At 46.0% G+C, this 16,460-nt stretch overlaps 1 protein-coding gene and 1 pseudogene across 4 annotated transcripts in view; both read right to left on the bottom strand.

Moving 5' to 3' along the window:
- LOC146197730 (citron Rho-interacting kinase-like) overlaps positions 1–16,460 on the bottom strand; it is a 173,041-nt gene that overhangs the window by 26,813 nt on the left and 129,768 nt on the right. For all 4 annotated transcript variants that reach the window (XM_084599641.1, XM_084599644.1, XM_084599642.1 and 1 more), the window contains 4 exons: positions 12,043–12,342; positions 8,738–8,828; positions 6,056–6,139; positions 5,792–5,930 (listed from right to left, as the gene is read on the bottom strand). In XM_084599641.1, coding sequence (XP_084455767.1) covers positions 5,792–5,930; positions 6,056–6,139; positions 8,738–8,828; positions 12,043–12,342 — 614 coding nt within the window. The remainder of the gene's footprint in view (positions 1–5,791; positions 5,931–6,055; positions 6,140–8,737; positions 8,829–12,042; positions 12,343–16,460) is intronic.
- Positions 2–2,984, bottom strand: LOC146197734 (uncharacterized; annotated as a pseudogene).

Raw genomic sequence — 16,460 nt, 5'->3', positions numbered from 1 at the left:
AGGTAACATGCATTACAGGGAGAGAGGGGACAAAAAAAGCGACCATACTGCAGAGAAAATAATGTTACACAATAAACATCATAACGGATGAAGAAACAATTTGACATGGCGAAAAAACTTGCCCACTCCATGCTTGCTTACGGAGGCATCCGGCTACTGCAGCAAGGCACAATGCCATGAATAGAACACTAATACACAGGCAAGTCAATATTATGCCCGCAGCCTCACGCTCAGCAACCCAATACCTTACCTACTATGCCACCATGGAGGGTCAAAGGCTCGAGAAGGTCCCCTCTGCCAAATACAGGGTGTCTACCAAACTGATGTTTCCAAATTCCCTGAGTTTTCCAGGCTTTCCCTTAGTGCATTTGTAAAATTCCCTGAGTGACACTTTACTTTGTCTTATGCTAAAACAGGCCGACACAATGCTGCCTGATGTTATCCCTCTCCAGTAACCTTGTTAAACACAATTTAATCCCATTTGAATAGTAAGGAGAAGCATTTATTTCATTAAAGAACAAAACAGAAGGGAGAGATTAGTAAAAGGCATAAAGAACCGAATATCTAAAAAAACAACAAAAAAAAACAACAACAACAACAATGATACAAATAAAAGGAAGATGCACGCGGAAACACAATATTTTCGAATGTGAGATAATTCTACCTACTGACAGCAACCACACTTGTATGGGAACCAAACTTTAGCATTGCAAATGAGATTCTCTCTCAGCAATCATGAAGTCTAATCCAACAAATTGCACATTATAGATATCTATGTTAGTTTGTATAACTAAATGAGTGACAAATCACCAAGAAACACTGGAAAGTCAACCTCAACCAACCTTTCTGACATACTTTCAGTACGTGCAAAACACCTCAGTGTTGTTTCACTGCTTTAGAGAGTTTATTTTCATTTGGATGAGGGACGCTTGCATTTCGGCATCAGCCAACACTTTGTTTTTTGAGCTCAAGCTCCTTCATAGAAGCGGCGGCACGCTTCCTTTCCCGTTCCTTTCTCAGTGCATCAGCCCTTTCTGTTCTCGTCCTCTCCAGCTCCTCTTTCCACCGTGCATTAGCCCCACGCACCATTTGGAGCATTCTCTTGATCAGCTGTACGTTGGCAACTCCTCCGGCAGACAACACAGCATCACAGACGATTAGTTGGGTGACCAAAGATTGCTCTTTCCGATTTTCAACAAGACACTCCTTGTTAACAGAAAATCCGCGCTCAACAGCTGCATTTCCGTGCGAAAGAGTAAGAATTACCTTCACAAATGCGTACAGTTCCTTATTTGAAGCACAGATGCCTGCCCAAAGAGCATCCAGTCGGTGCGTGCTCCTGTCGAAATTTTTCAACGCCACTTGCGTCGAGTCTAGGGAGCATACATGCTTATAAGACCGCATAGCCCGATCAGCTTCCGTTCGTGTCATCCATTGGTGCTCCGTTAGAACTTCCAGCGCATCAGTTAGATGCCTTTCTCCGAGATCGGGAATCAGCGCGAATGCGGGATCCAGAGATCATGATCCCCTCGCAAGCTTGAACTTCAACAGCGACCTCTCCATGATTTTTTTGGCGCAGTTCTTCACAAAAGTGGCGCAGACCCTTTTAAACCCAAGGACAGCCAAATCTGAAAGTTTCCGAGCCTTTCGGAGCACATTCTTTGTAGCAAAGCTAAGGTCAACCTTGGGTGTCGCAACAACATTCCCAGTCAGGTCCATGTCCACCTTTATCAACTTCAACGGACTGTCCGCCACCATTATCACTTCTTTTTTTATTATTCTACTCATTAGCAACCGAAATATTCTCCAGTGCTGAACAAAGAAATGGAAGCATCGGTGAATCGGTCTGGAACTGAACCAGGAACGGTTCCAGTTCCTCCGCGATGCCAAGCATAAAGGTAAGCTTTGCAGACAGCAGGGGATCGCGAATGGCCGTTTCGACCACGCAATAACTGGCGCTGGACGGTTGATCGTTCTCGTTTTGACACGACTCGACTTACACTTTTAGATAAGGCAGAATCTGAATAGCTCTTGAAAATACACGAACATTTTCAAGCCACCGCACAGCAAAAACTTCAAAGGGTAAATGTCGCTCCCAGTTATGCGTGTGTATTCAGCGCATCGGGCAGGTACACATTTGAACAAGCTGTACAAGGCCCGAAGAAATTCGACGAGTCACCACCCTGTTGCCGCGTGTCCAGTTTTGAAAGCACCATTCACAACATGAAGGTCACAGCTTCCAACATCGAGTATACAACGGTCGTCGCTGGATTCACAAAGTTCTTGCTTGACTTCACGGAGAAATTTGATGTTTACATTTGGCCCATCCATTGATATCTAATAATTTTTTATCGTCCATGAGCGGCACTTTTAAAAGTGGACACCAATTCTTCAGTTCGCGTGTGCCTCAGAAAGCATGATGTCAGGTAGCGCATTTTCACGCCCTGGTCTGCATCTGACCAAAAGCGAATCACCACGCCCATTAGCTCTTTTTGTGCAACTTTGTTCAACGATTCGTCAAACGCCACGACAATGTGGGAGGCTTGGCTCACTTCCGACAAGAGGTTCTCCTTGAAGAAAGGTGCAAGGCCAAACACAATAGTATATCCTACTTTGTCTTTGCCAAGCTGCATTTTTTGGACTGCAGCTGATAATGGGAACATCAAAGGGAACAGAGAAGCCGATGCCGCGGCAGCACAGAGTGATGTGTGCGTCATAACAGAATTTAGACACCAAATCATTTCAGCCTTTATGACCTCCAAGTCTCGCTGAAAGATATCCTTCGCTGCATGCTCGGGTTGGACATCCGTTGCCGTAGATGAAGCACTTGAAAGCTGCGCAGAAACTGACAGCACCACTGGCCCGGCATTGGTTACAACAGCAGCCGCAGGTGTCAAAAATGAAGCCACAGAAGGTCTCCGACAACCTCTGGCGCTGCATGGTTATACGCACACACCACACACACACACACAAGAGAATTAAACCAAGACGTTCACACCGATGATGCGCTCGCTACCAACTGCCTGTTATTTGCGATACGAAGAAGAAGAATGCATCACAAAAACGTAAGGTTACAATACGAAGTAAACCAAAAGATTCAGAAAAAATGCGAAGGAATTTAGAAGGAAAAATTAAATGAAAATAATGACAAATTGCATCTAACTTCTTGTCACATTGTCCGAACGAAGCAGTATCACCTCTTTGCTGTTGAGAGTCACCGACGAAACACTCACGCATTCCCCTTCTTCCCCCGAAATCATCTTGTGATACTTCGATAACCTGTCTTTTGCGCCTGCCAGCACCTTGGTTTCGGTAAACCTTGGTACACAATGGGTACCCCTCAAGTCCTGTTGATTGTCTTCCGTTTTACAACGAGAGCAATGAGTCGGCAGGTTTCCTGGAGCCGAAAATGCGGCACACGAATTTCTATGTTCCCTTAGCCTTTCATTGAGGCATAGGCCTGTTTGCCCCACATAGGCCTTCCTACATGTCAGGGGGATCTTGTACACGACACCTGTGCAGCATTTGACAAAGCGCTCCCTGTGCAGTACTCTGCATCCTTCCTTAGGCTCTCGCTCATTCCATTCACCTTCCTGTACATACTTTTTAACTTGTTCGGTGCAGACAGCATGACCCTAATTTCAAATGGGCTGGCTATCTTCTTAAGACTGTCTGATATGCCATGTACGTAGGGCAGGACAACAACCTGTCTTCTCTGTTCGCTCTCTTTATGGTCTCTTGTTCGGGGTTGCATATTCTGCACCAAACAAGTTAAAAAGTATGTGCAGGAAGGTGAATGGAACGAGCGAGACTAAGGAAGGATGCGGAGTACTGCACAGAGAACGCTTTGTCAAATGCCACACAAACACATGTACAAGATCGCCCTGACATGTGGGAAGGACTATGTGGGGCAAACAGGCCAATGCCTCAATGAAAGGTTAAGGGAACATAGAAATTTGTGTGCCGCACTGTCGGCTCCAGAAAACCTGGCGACCCATTGCTCTCGTTGTAAAACGGAAGACGATCAATAGGACTTCAGGGGTACCCATTGTGTACCAAGGTTCACCGAAACCAAGGTGCTGGCAGGCGCAAAAGACAGTTTTAAAATACAGATTATCGAAGCATTCAAGATAATTTCGGGGGAAGAAGGGGAATTGAGTGTTCAGTCGGTGGCGCACAACAGCAAGGAGGTGATGCTGCTTCGTTCAGACAATGTGACAAGTTAGACACAATTTGTCATTATTTTCATTTTATTTTCATTTAATTTTTCCTTCTGAATTTCTTCGCATTTTTTCTGAATCTTTTGGTTTACTTCTTATTGTAACCCTACGTTTTTTGTGATGCATTCTTCTTCGTATCACAAATAACAGGCAGTTGGTAGCGAGCGCATCATCGGTGTGAACGTCTTCGTTTAATTCTCTTGTGTGTGGGTTGTGTTTGTGTAAAACCATGCAGCGCCAAAGGTCGTCGGAGTCGTATAGCTAACTAGCAGTACTGCTGTACTACTGCACCACAGAAAGTGTTCCGGCTCCTGTAATGGCCAGTCGGTGCTTTTTACTTTCTGCGTGACTCGTCACAGCTCTTCTTCCCATGTTGCTGAGCGAAAACTGCTTTCTGCATAGCGCACAGTACGCTGCGTTCGCATTACTTTCGACGGGCCTAATCCAAGCTGCAAACTTGCAATGTTTCAGATTCGTCCAGTCTTGGTCGAAAGTGCACTTGAAGGTTGCCATGACTTACACGTCGCGGTATCAGTGCGGATGGATCTGAGAAGGCGGTGCACGGAGTCACAGTTCGGCCAAAGTCCGCCTCTGCTCTCACACTGACAAGAGGAAACAAAGAAAGAAAAACGGCAGCGAGCTGCACACGGTAACACGGTCCGCGACGGCTGCCGGAGCTCGAAGCTGCGCCGCTTGCATCGCTGCATCACGGGTGCTATTGGTGCTACCGCGTGCGTGCACCTCTGGAGTAAAAATGGACGCTTCCATCAAAGCGGTGAGCAGGGAGAAAGGAGCTGTCTATCGAAAAACAAAAAAACAAGGGGAGGCCGGCGGCTGTTAAACGGCGCATGTGCGAACCGTAGGAAGCGCTTGCTCTGCCATCGGCCACAGCACCGGGGAGAGTCCACTTTCGGCGCGCTTCGAAATTCGAAACGCCGCAACGCTTTATGCCGCCTTGCTGGAATGGTCTATTTGGCATAACGCGGGAGGCCGGCAGTCGCAGAGGGAAGGACGCGTAACGCCGTAGTGCACAATCTTACAATGCTAGCCCGCTTTGTTTACACGAGCCAGCATTATCACGACTTTAGTTACCTTTAGGTAGAACTGCTGCTAATTTTCCCTGATATAAGCTCGAATTGCCTGAGTTTTCCCTGAGTTATTCCAGATTATCCGGATTCCATGAGAATTCCCGGTTTTCCCGGTTGGTAGACACCCTGAAATAAGACATGCTACTGTGCGCTTATCCTCTGTATGGAACATCAGAAGCATGCACACATGACAAAAGGACAAGACACTGAAACAATGATGACAGTGTGTATCCATGGCCATATTCAACACTGCACATTACCATAAAGTAGTTTGACCTTGGAAAATCGTACATCGCTCTTAGCGCTCTTCACTTTTCAAGCACAGTTCAGTAGGCCAGTACTGCAACTACAAGACCAATGCAAACAACTGTGCTGCACTGATCCTTAGGCACACTGCATCAATGGTCACGAGCCCAGGTGGCACATCCGCACAGATGAGAAGACAAGAAAGCAACAGCACCGAACTGCATTCCTCAGGCTTACCACATATTGCAAGCACCACGCCCAGAGGCATGCTCACGGCCACTTGAAAGACTGCATCAACAGCTGCGATTTGCCGCCGCAAGGTCCTGGCCATGAGGTCGATAACGTAGAGCCCTTCCATAGTACCCATGAGAAGGTACTGCAAGTGACATGTGAAGGTAGTATGGAGTGCCATGGTAGATCAGTCTCAGCCAGCAAATGTGCGAACAAACATCAAAGCATTATGCACACATGGTCTCAAACAAACTTTTTTAAACGGCTCACCTCATAAGACAGTTCGTGAACACAGTTGATGTCCAGCATGTAGTCACCTCCAAGCCTCAGCACTGTCTCACCAGCATTGCATTTCTGCGCAAAACAGCAAAGGAGGAATGCCACATAATTCTTGTCAGCTCTAACAACCACTCACAACAGGATATCTAATCACTCATCACTACAACTTTCGATTTGCAGTCTTTTTGTATGAAAATTTCACATCTGCCACATAAGCAGGTGCAATTATTATTAAAGAACTACAGACAATTGAATTTTGTGTTTCAAGCTTTCTACTTTTGATTGGAGCCTAGTGTCGAGAATGGTGTAAATACGATGTGACAAGCTCGAGAATAACATAATTAATTACAAGGATATTTATCGTGGCCAGTTTCAGTCAGGAATGCAAGCATGGCGTGACATCATGTTCAAGTCCGAGCGTTGAACAAGTGCGCCCTAATGGAAAGGCTGCGATCACGCGGACACACAATCCAGTGATGCATACGGTTGTGTTTTTCATCTGCTTGGAGAAGCACGTGCATGCTGGCGCAGTAGAAATGTCGTCATTATCTGACAGTGATGGAGAAGGGTTTGCCGCCCACAATTATGGCGACATGAGCAAGCTTTTGAAAGGCGAGGAACCAAGCAGCAGCGATGAAAGCATGGAGGACTTGCGGGCTGGCATGCCTACTGGTAAGGTCAGAGAAGTATAATACGGCAACAAAGACTGCTTCATCTTCCAAATGTGTGAATACCACCACATAGGGTGCGGCAGCAAACATAACTCAGTATTGTCACGGACCTCAGGAGACCACAGTGCGCAACCATCGTGAGCACAGAACGAAAGAGCGCCAGTTGGCGCCTGCTCACCTCGTTTCGTCACTAATCGCTACTATGCGTCATAGTTACCTGCATGACATCATGTTGACTGTAAGACTCTGGACCCTCTTAGGCCTGTATTTAAAAACAAATTAAAATGTCTTCTCAGTCAAGGACAGCGTTACTATTGCCTGTGGGGCATCTCTGTATAACCAAGAAGGTGCTCACATTCATTTCTGGTCTCTGTAATTTCGCGTCTACCGTCCTTTAATGGAACAGTCTACTAAGCTGGTAAGCAAAAACTCCATGAGCATCTCGAAGCCCTTCAAGCAATACTAGTGCCCTTCAAGGCAACATTTAAAGCAATGAAATTGTAGCAAATTAATCGCTTCACATTCATATTTCATGCAAATGAAAAGGCAGCAGAGCTGAAAAATTAATGGAACAATTTTATGAATCTCGGCATGCTATGCTGGAATACATTAAACACCCATAACAACAAGAGACAAGGATAACACTAGCTTAAATCAATTTACTAACAATAAAGGGAATAAGAAACTGGTTTGCTTGTAACTGTGTCCAATGGGCAGAACAAATATTTATCATCTGGATTAGGTATAACTCCATGAAGACAGTGATTTATTATTAGATTTTAAAAACAACGTTTCTTGAGGTTCATAGGTCGTCACTGCTTAGCTGTGGCTTTGGGAATTGTTTTCCTAAGCAGCACAGGACACAACTAGGGTGATGTCACAGTGAGTGATAAAGAGCCTAGCACTGCCTTCGCTGCAAGCATGATGTTATACTTCCGGAAGAAAGTCGTCTCCTCCTCTGAAGTCACTTCCATGGCCACCTGGCCCAACCAGACTGAAAAGCAGGGTAAACAACTGCCACCTCCAGCAGGCTCCCTCCTGCTTCGGAGCAGTCCCGAGAGCCCACCGACAAGCCGCGGCTGCCGTTTCCGGCCTTCAGCAGCCGGTTTCTACACAGAGTATACTTGTAGGGTTCACATCCCATCGCGGAGGTCACTTTCACAACTCATGCCTTGAGGTCGACAGCAGCGAAAAGTATGCCAGCGAGAGGGGTAATGTGTGGGGGCTGCCTCCAGAAGTAAGCAAACCAGGTGGCGATGCAAGGTGTACTCTCACATGGGGCTATGTCCCAACCTGTTCATTTTACTTGGCGCAGACTTTGAGTTGAGGGAAGAGAAGAGAAACAATCTTTATTCATCGATATCTTCGGTGCTAATGAAGCCAGCAGAAAAATTTTTGCAATGGGGTGATGAGCGACGGCACATTTATTGCTCATTTGTTTTACATAATTCGGGAAATATCTTTTCCTAGTCGAGAAAAAAAAAAGGATGAATTCTTGGAGGCGGTATGCCACCTTTTCTAGCTGTATCCTGACTTATTATCCTACTTAAAAGCATTCTAAATTCTTTCTTTCATACAAATTAAAATGTTACCATAAGCAAATGCCTTTTTTCGTTGTTTAGATTTAAGACTGCCTTTGATGCTAATGTAAGCCCCTATCTGCTCAAGTTTGTTTGTAACTTGCCATTTTATATGTATTTTTCTTAACCCCCACTCCTGCAATAGCCCCAGCAGGGGTCGCACTATGTATAAATAAAATAAAAATAAAATAAATAAAAATAACAATTCTTTTCAGTGCACAGTAGAGGACAGATCCTATATTTTGTTGCGGTAATTTGAACTTGCTTCATTTTTACACTCCAATTGCACGTGATTTGAACCATCTTTCAGTCCTCTTGTAGTTCAGTTTATTTAGAGTGGAGCATATTTTCAAGTTCCACAACTTACCCTTTTTTGTCGCTGTTTTTTTAGGTTAAGAAATGATTTGTCATGGAAAACTTACAGACGGGTCAATGTTGTGGCCAGCGCAAGTTTCAAGGACAGACACCCACATCTGCTTCTCAGCAAAGGATGGCACCATAATGTAGAGGCACCTGCACGGAAGCGCAAGAGAAAAAAGGGGAATTTTTAGGAACTCTGACCACTCATGGGCACAATAATGCTAGGATGTCAGCAGCGGGTGAGGAAGCTCTCTTTTTCACATTGCTAGTGGAGCCACCCAAAAACCACAGCCGCCAACAAAGTGATCCTGATGAATACACTTCAGCACCACCTTGCCGATAACGAGTGAAAAACGGAAAAATGGATTAAAAGCACCCTTTATTTATGATTCTTAAGGGGAAAAAAATTAAGAAATAACGTCTGTGCAAATTCCTTTCCAATGCCTTTGACCGTCCATATGTAAAACCAAGCTGTATGCATACGATAGCTGTTGACATTAGGTCTAACGCATACTCCCCGATGCCCAAGGAAAAATTCATGCACTACATGTACAACCTTCCCATTCTGATACTAGATCCATCACAGGGGGCATGTTGTAGAAGGTGCTCTGTGGAATTGATCAGAAGGTTTTCAAGATAGGGCATCTGACCGACTGCGGCGACATCAATACCAAAGTCAGGCATACCCACTGACTGGTTCACAAGCATCTTGCCACACTGTCCCTAATGAGAAAACAGCTGGAAAGGGCATGCCAGCACTAAACTCTACGTGTAAATATTCTTCTAAAGTTTCTGAAATGCCCACTTTATATAGCTGTGCGTTTCCTGAGGAACGGCATCATGGCATGCATGCAGCTAAAAGCAGCCGCTGTGTTCTTGCTTTCTTCTTTTGTGAAACGGCCTTGCATGCTAGAACTGATCGAAACATTTCCTTTGAATTCACTTTGTGGGGATACACATGAATCCCCCGCCCCCCTTATAATGACAGCGCGTAATTATCAGGCGTGCTGTTAGGGAGGTTGGTGGAGGAGAGGGCGCACTGGCCACCCCCACTGCCTCCTTGTCTCCCGTAGTGCCGCTGCTGCGGATTTCCCTCTTTCCTCCCGGCTTAACCCGGAGACCTTCTCTCCCCGGACGAGAGGGCCAATTTCAAAGCCAGACAATCAAAAGGATGCTGATGGTAGGCTGTATTTAATTCCTTCTTTATCAGTAAACATAGATTCTGTGGCTTTTGCTAGCTATGGTGCTGCTTTCTTTTTTTTAAACGAAAGGCATGCTAAGTGCTGAGAAAATTAGATTTAAAAACATTCCCCAAATGCTTACAACCTTCAGCACAGCTCTTCTCGCTACACATTTAGCAGCATGTCTAGTAGCTGCATCTGCCTCATTTATTGCAGTAACAAAACTGTTGAGATGTACCGTGCAGTGCTTTTGTGTCGTGCTTATACAGTCGAACCCGGTTATATCGAACCCGGATATATCGAATTTTGGTTATATCGAACTCACGGAATATCCCCTTGAAAATCCCATGTAAAAGTATAGGAAAGCCGCGTCATATATCGAACTTAATTTCACCGGTTGTTCGATATATCGAACTCCGCACCACGCACTGGAAAATGTGCCTTCCCCAAAGACGATCGCATCACCCTTGGCCGTTTGCCGCGTGACGTTCAAGCCACCCGCGGAAGGAATGAGAGGGGACAGTTCGGCGACGGCTGGTCTGGGAAGCGCCGCGCCCATTCCCCAAAGGTGCACATCTGCAATTATCGTTTCCCGCGCGCCAACACATGACGTTTGCAAGCCATGTGCGTGGGTGTGCCCATCCTTTTGCCGAGCTATCTCTCTCCTTCAGCACGCGCTACGCATGCGCCAAGCCAGCTCAGCCCATTTTTACAGGCGTCGGATGTTTTCTGCAGCGTTTGTTGCGAACCCAACCCTCTGCGCGCGGCGGCTGACGTGGCTATGGCGCCTGCGGACGTTAAAAAGCGACAGCTCTCGCTCTTTATTTTTTTTTTATTATTATTATTTTTTTTTTTGCAGGTCACCCTTTTTTATCGTTGTGCTGTTCGGACGTTAAAAAGCAGCAGGTGATTTTTTTTTTTCCGGGAGTCGTTTATCCTTGCATGTATGAATCAACGAAAGCACGCGTCAGCTGCTGTGATCATGAGGCGTGATAAATCGAACCAGGCTTGTGCAATCAAGCCTTCACGGGCACTCTGCCAAGTTCGCTCCCCGCCACCGCAGGAGCTATCAAAAGATAAACGCGCCCCGACGTTATCGCTGCGCAGCATCTTGGCACGCTGCCAATGAGTTGTGGATGAGCCGACCGAAACAGAGTGACGCGCGCCATCGACATGCAAGCGAAAACGCTCGCAATTTCTGCCGCGGCGACACAGAAACCTTGTTTTGAGCTGCCGCGGTGGCTCGAGCGGCAAGAGGGACGCAGTTCCAACAAGTTTGAAATTTTTTGCGCAGTCGCTGCCGCTCGTCGCTGAGATCGCTGAATTGCTTGCATGTGAGCGAGCTGGCCTTAACACGTTTTTTTTTTTTTTTTCAAATTCTCGGGTGCAAAAGTGGAGGGTGGGTTCATTATGCGAGTGGGTTGATTACGCGACAAATACGGTATCGTTTTTTAGCATCGTAAGGGCCGTCACAAGCCGATTTTTGTATATCGAATTATCGATATATCGAACTATTTCGCGATCCCCTTCGAGTTCGATATATCCGGGTTCGACTGTATAGCCACCACCCTCCACCACATAACCACAAATGCCTGTGATGATTGCTTAAGAGCAATAAAGAAATTAAACACCTTTGCTTGCACCGCTCCATTTTCTACATCTACACCAAAAATATTATTAGGGACACTTAAGCTGCGTCTTTAAGGATATGACGTGATAGCGTAGGCTACCGGCCCACATATAAAGTCTAGCTTTAACCAAGCTGCATAAACATAATTGCATGGCCTCAGGGTAACAACGGTCCTTGCACACTGATTCTGAGATCACCCTCCCATTGGAAAGGACAGGTCTGAGTCGGCTGCCAAACACAACATGAGGCAGCCCTATGTCCAATCAGCTGCCAGTTGCTGCCTGCCAGTGCCATGCTCGTGATTTTTCGCTCACAATGCCAATGCCAGAGTTTCGGTAAACCCCCCTGATTATTGTTTCAAAGTGGCACAAACTGCCTCCTATCTGTGAAAACTGGCAAAATCTACACTTTGTTTATTTGACATTTCGTGGCCTTAAGAAGCCTTATTTTTAGGTAGAGAAGGCTCTTTGTCAACAAAATGGCATAATATATCAACATTGGCCAACAAGAATTTGGTTCCTTCGCATTAGTAGGCACACATCCATGTGGCACTCACTTGGGTGGCCAGCACGTGGTGTGGGGCTTGTGCTCCACTTTGAAGCTGTAAGGCAGGTCCGACTTTGCCGTGCCCAGCAACTCGGTGGCAGACACTGCACCGCTCACCAGCACTTCACCATCCATGGGTGACAGGGTCATGTGGTCACTGCAGGCAGACTGCAGTTGCTGTGCGTAGGCTTCCTCTGCGTGGCTGTCGCCCGCGGGTCCGACAGGCTCCAGAGCTTGGTCCAAGATGTAAACTACGCCCCGGAAAAGCACCAGGAAGCACTTGTTCCAGCTCTGCTTGCCACCGCTGGACCTGCATGAGACTCCAGAGGTTGATACGTGCAAGCTGCAAGGGAACGCATACTAGTTTTGCATTCTTAAAATAGTATTTCAAGCACCACATTTTATTTCTATCGAAAACACACATTTTAGCCTAAATGGTATATTCAGGACTCAAGGAAGGTTTGTTAGCTTTCAAGCTCATATCACCAACCAATTTTTTACAGGCATGTGAAAAATTACATGCAATGTGTTAATTGCCGAAAACAGATACACTGTAATGCAGGACTTGTCATGTACACAAGAGACAAATAGTGGAATCAGTTTCTGCTTTGAAAATTCACCTCACACCTTAAATCACAAAAAAGAAAATGGCCACTTTCTCTGGAGGCAAAATCGGTCTGCATAAAAATGGTGGATGGCATGCTACCTCTCTTTCTTCTGCTAAATACCTAGTGCATTCACCATATGGCATAAACAGACATTTTATTCGTAACATGAAAAATGCTGACTTTATCAAAAAGAAACACATTTCTTGTTGATGCCACAAATGTTTTAGAGTCCTGCAAGTTCGCTTTGTACACAGTTGAGTGCAAAGTGCCTTAAAAAGTTTAGAGCAATTCAAGGCACAATTTCCTTGTTTGCACAACTTAGACGTTCTTGCAGTTTTACAATATACTTTACTAATACCTAACACGCCTCGCTCGGGCTACTGTTCAATAAGCGTTGAGGTGCCGGCTAGTTGGTAATACATTTTGGAATAACAGCGCGAAGGACGAGGACGAAGATCAGAATGACACCTGTGTTTGTGTCCTTCTGATCTTCGTCCTCGTCCTTCGCGCTGTTTTTCCAAAAAAATACTGTTTAATGTTAATGCACTTCATCTCCAGCTTGAGTTTCAACTATCAATAGCTAGTTTTCTATTCGGCTGCCCCGGGTGCGTCCTTCATGTATACATTTATGACGTTCCAGCATCATGCATTCATCTCCTGCCTTTACACTCGACTTGTATTTGTCTGTTGACACTTTAGGACGCTGTCTTCTGTACAACAGAGTTTTATGTAGTTGCCTAGAGTGGAGAGAGCTGTTGTCATCATTCATCTGCTATGAGAATGCTGGGAACCCATTTATTTACCCAAGGCTAACACGCCCCCACATATAACGCACACCCAGATTTACATGACCGAAAGAGAAAAAAAACTGGAAGCCTTGATTCTGATGCTCATCTGGCCGGCTGCAGTGAACAATGAATCGGCCATCTTCAATGTCTTGAAACCTCCCCATTTGCGGACCGTGGCTGCCTTTGCTTCATGTCTTGTTCTCAAAGATTGACTTTTTCAATCTTCGCCAGCCATGGATGCATCTCAAGCACGCCAAAATTACAGGCTGCTCCCTACTGCCGCTCTCCTAAGCACGTAGAATATCTATACGCTTAAAACTGTTCTCGCGGCGGACACGTCTTTGTAGCTGCTGCGGCATTCATTCTCGGACAAGTGAGCATACGGATTGGATGACAACATCGTACCGATTGCAAATGGCTCTTGCGACGCCGGAAACGAGAAAATGTGCTGCTATGGTTGGCAACCGCATGTGAGCTGCCCAACCACATTATGGCGATGGGCAGCAATAGCTCAGTTTCAGTTTGTACTTGAATCTAATGCACATGCAATTTTAGCACCTATTTTCACCGAAAAAAGGTGCACGTTGGAATTGGGTAAATATGGCATGTGGCTTGGCTAGTGTGCAGCTAAGATTGCAGAGTAGTTTTCCAAAAATGGCTTTTTGTCAGTTCTAATACCAGTATGTGCTTCAGTCATTCAGGATGACAGGGGTGGAAGCAGCTTTAGTAGCAGTAATAAAGCCATATTGGAGCAGCTTTGGAGCAACGAAACGAGAGTTTTGGAGCATTTTAATTATATTTTGGAGCATGTTTCTAAGGTCAAATGCCTCTGATAATTGCAGTTTTTTTTTTTTCTGAAATACAAAATCTCCAATCTGATTCCCTTTAATTCAAGTTCAATGCCTCTCCAATTTCGCACTCATGTCTGACAAGGCAAGCGGTCAAAGTATGTAAAGATATATAAATATAAAACAGGCAGACTTTAGCAACAACTTGGAACAGACTAACTAGCAACAAACGGAACACTTGCTGGCGCACTTCATAACTGAGCACCTAGTCTGACCTAATGCTTTTACCTATTTTGACTCGATAGATTCAGATGTTGAGTCTACCACTTCAATGCGCTCTAGCAGCGATACTAATTTGGAGTTCAGATTAATATGCACAACATTTCTGCTCCCATCTTGTGCATATCTACTTTTATTTATTTTATTTATACACCTCAAAGCCCCCAGATTTACATGATCCTTTTTGATCCTATGCCTGGGCTAATAAACTCCTGCGAACTGGTTATTTTGCCTGCCAAAAAGGTGCCTTCAAACCACAACAACATGCCTTAACAAGCTTGGCGCTAGTGCCGCTCCCATGGTTTTTGCCAACCGTGGGAACGCAGACAACTGCAGCATGACCTTGATCGCCTTGTCTGTTTGTAAATATGGTGGAGGTCTACATAGGCGCAAGCAAAAGGTATACTCCTGCAAGCGCAGTGTCCAGCGGCAGAGGCAGCCAGCAGGATCCTTGAGGAAAGAGAGCCAACATAAGGCGTGGTGGTCGGTTATAACAGTGAAGGGTAGCCCAAACAAGTAGGGTCGGAATTTTCCAATGGCCCAGACGAGAGCCAGGCACTCCCGTTCCGTAATAGAATAGTTCTGTTCCGCTGATGACAGGAGACGACTGACGTAGGCAATCACGCAGTGTTGGCCGCATTGTCGCTGTGCAAGAATGGCACCAATCCCGTGGCCACTGGCATCGGTGCGAAGTTTCGTCGGGGCAGACGGGTTGAAATGGGCCAGCACAGGAGGATTGGCGAGAACAGCGATGAGGGTGGAGAATGCGTTAGGCCTGCTCTGGTCCCCAAGAGAAAGGAACGCCTTTCTTTAGCAGATTGGTGAGAGGACGAGCAATGGCGGCAAAGTTTGGGACAAACCGGCGAAAATAAGAGCACAGTCCTATAAAGTTGCGGACATCACGGGGTGAACGGGGAGATGGAAAAGTACTGACAACGCGAACTTTGTCGAGATCGGGTTGCACGCTGGTGACGTTCACCAAATGGCCAAGCACTTGTTAGCAGCGACTAAAACTGCACTTGTTTGAGTTCAGTTGAAGTCCGGCACGGCAGAAAAGTGCCAAGATGGAAGAAAGGCGATGAAGGTGGCTTTCGAACGAGGGCGAGAAGACAATCACGTTATCCGAGTAACATAGACAAGTCGTCCATTTGAAGCTGCGGAGTAAGGAGCCCATCATCTGTTCAAACGTGGCAGGGGCGCTGCAAAGTCCAAAGGGCGTAACCTTAAATTGGTAAAGTCCATCGGGTGTGACGAAAGCTGTCTTCTCGCGGTCTTGTTCGTCAACAGAGATTTGCCAGTAGCCGCTATGAAGTTCGATGGAGGAAAAGTAGCGGGCTCCATGTAAACAATCCAAGACATTGTCTATTCGCGGAAGCGAATAAACATCTTTCCTTGTAATCTTGTTGAGATGTCGATAGTCGACGCAAAAGTGCTAACTGTTGTCTTTCTTTCTAACCAGCACGACAGGAGATGCCCAGGGGCTGTTCGAAGGTTCGATGATATCGTTGGCCAACATCTTGTCGACCTCCTGCTGGATGATTTGGCGCTCAGAAAGGGACACACGATAAGGCCTCCGACGTACAGGTTTTGCATTGCCGGTGTGAATGCGGTGAGTCACAACTGATGTTTGGCCCAGAGAACCGGCAGCAAAGTAAAAAATGTCGGTGAAGGACAACAAAAGGTTGTGCAGCTCCTGAGTGTGTTAATCATGGCAAAAATAGAGTTGGTAATTGGGGCGGGGAATACGGGTGTTTGAAGGACGCTTGGAGGTGGGCCAGGAGTGAGTGCACAAATGGTGCAGTCTGTGAGAGGGGACAAGGTAGCAAGTGATATTCCTTCGGGGAGAACTTGAGGCGACAGATTGAAGTTCAGGATAGGAAGGTAGGTGCTGTTCTGGGTAACACGTACGGTGAGATGAGGAAAAACGAAGTTGCAGTCAAGAAAGACCTCGTTGATAGGGCAAGC

This window comes from Amblyomma maculatum, chromosome 3, assembly GCF_055883805.1.
Source record: "Amblyomma maculatum isolate TAMU_Amacu chromosome 3, ASM5588380v1, whole genome shotgun sequence".
NCBI lineage: Eukaryota > Metazoa > Arthropoda > Arachnida > Ixodida > Ixodidae > Amblyomma > Amblyomma maculatum.
The sequence above is the reverse complement of the archived record's forward strand: the minus strand, read 5'-3'. Positions and strand labels throughout refer to the sequence as shown.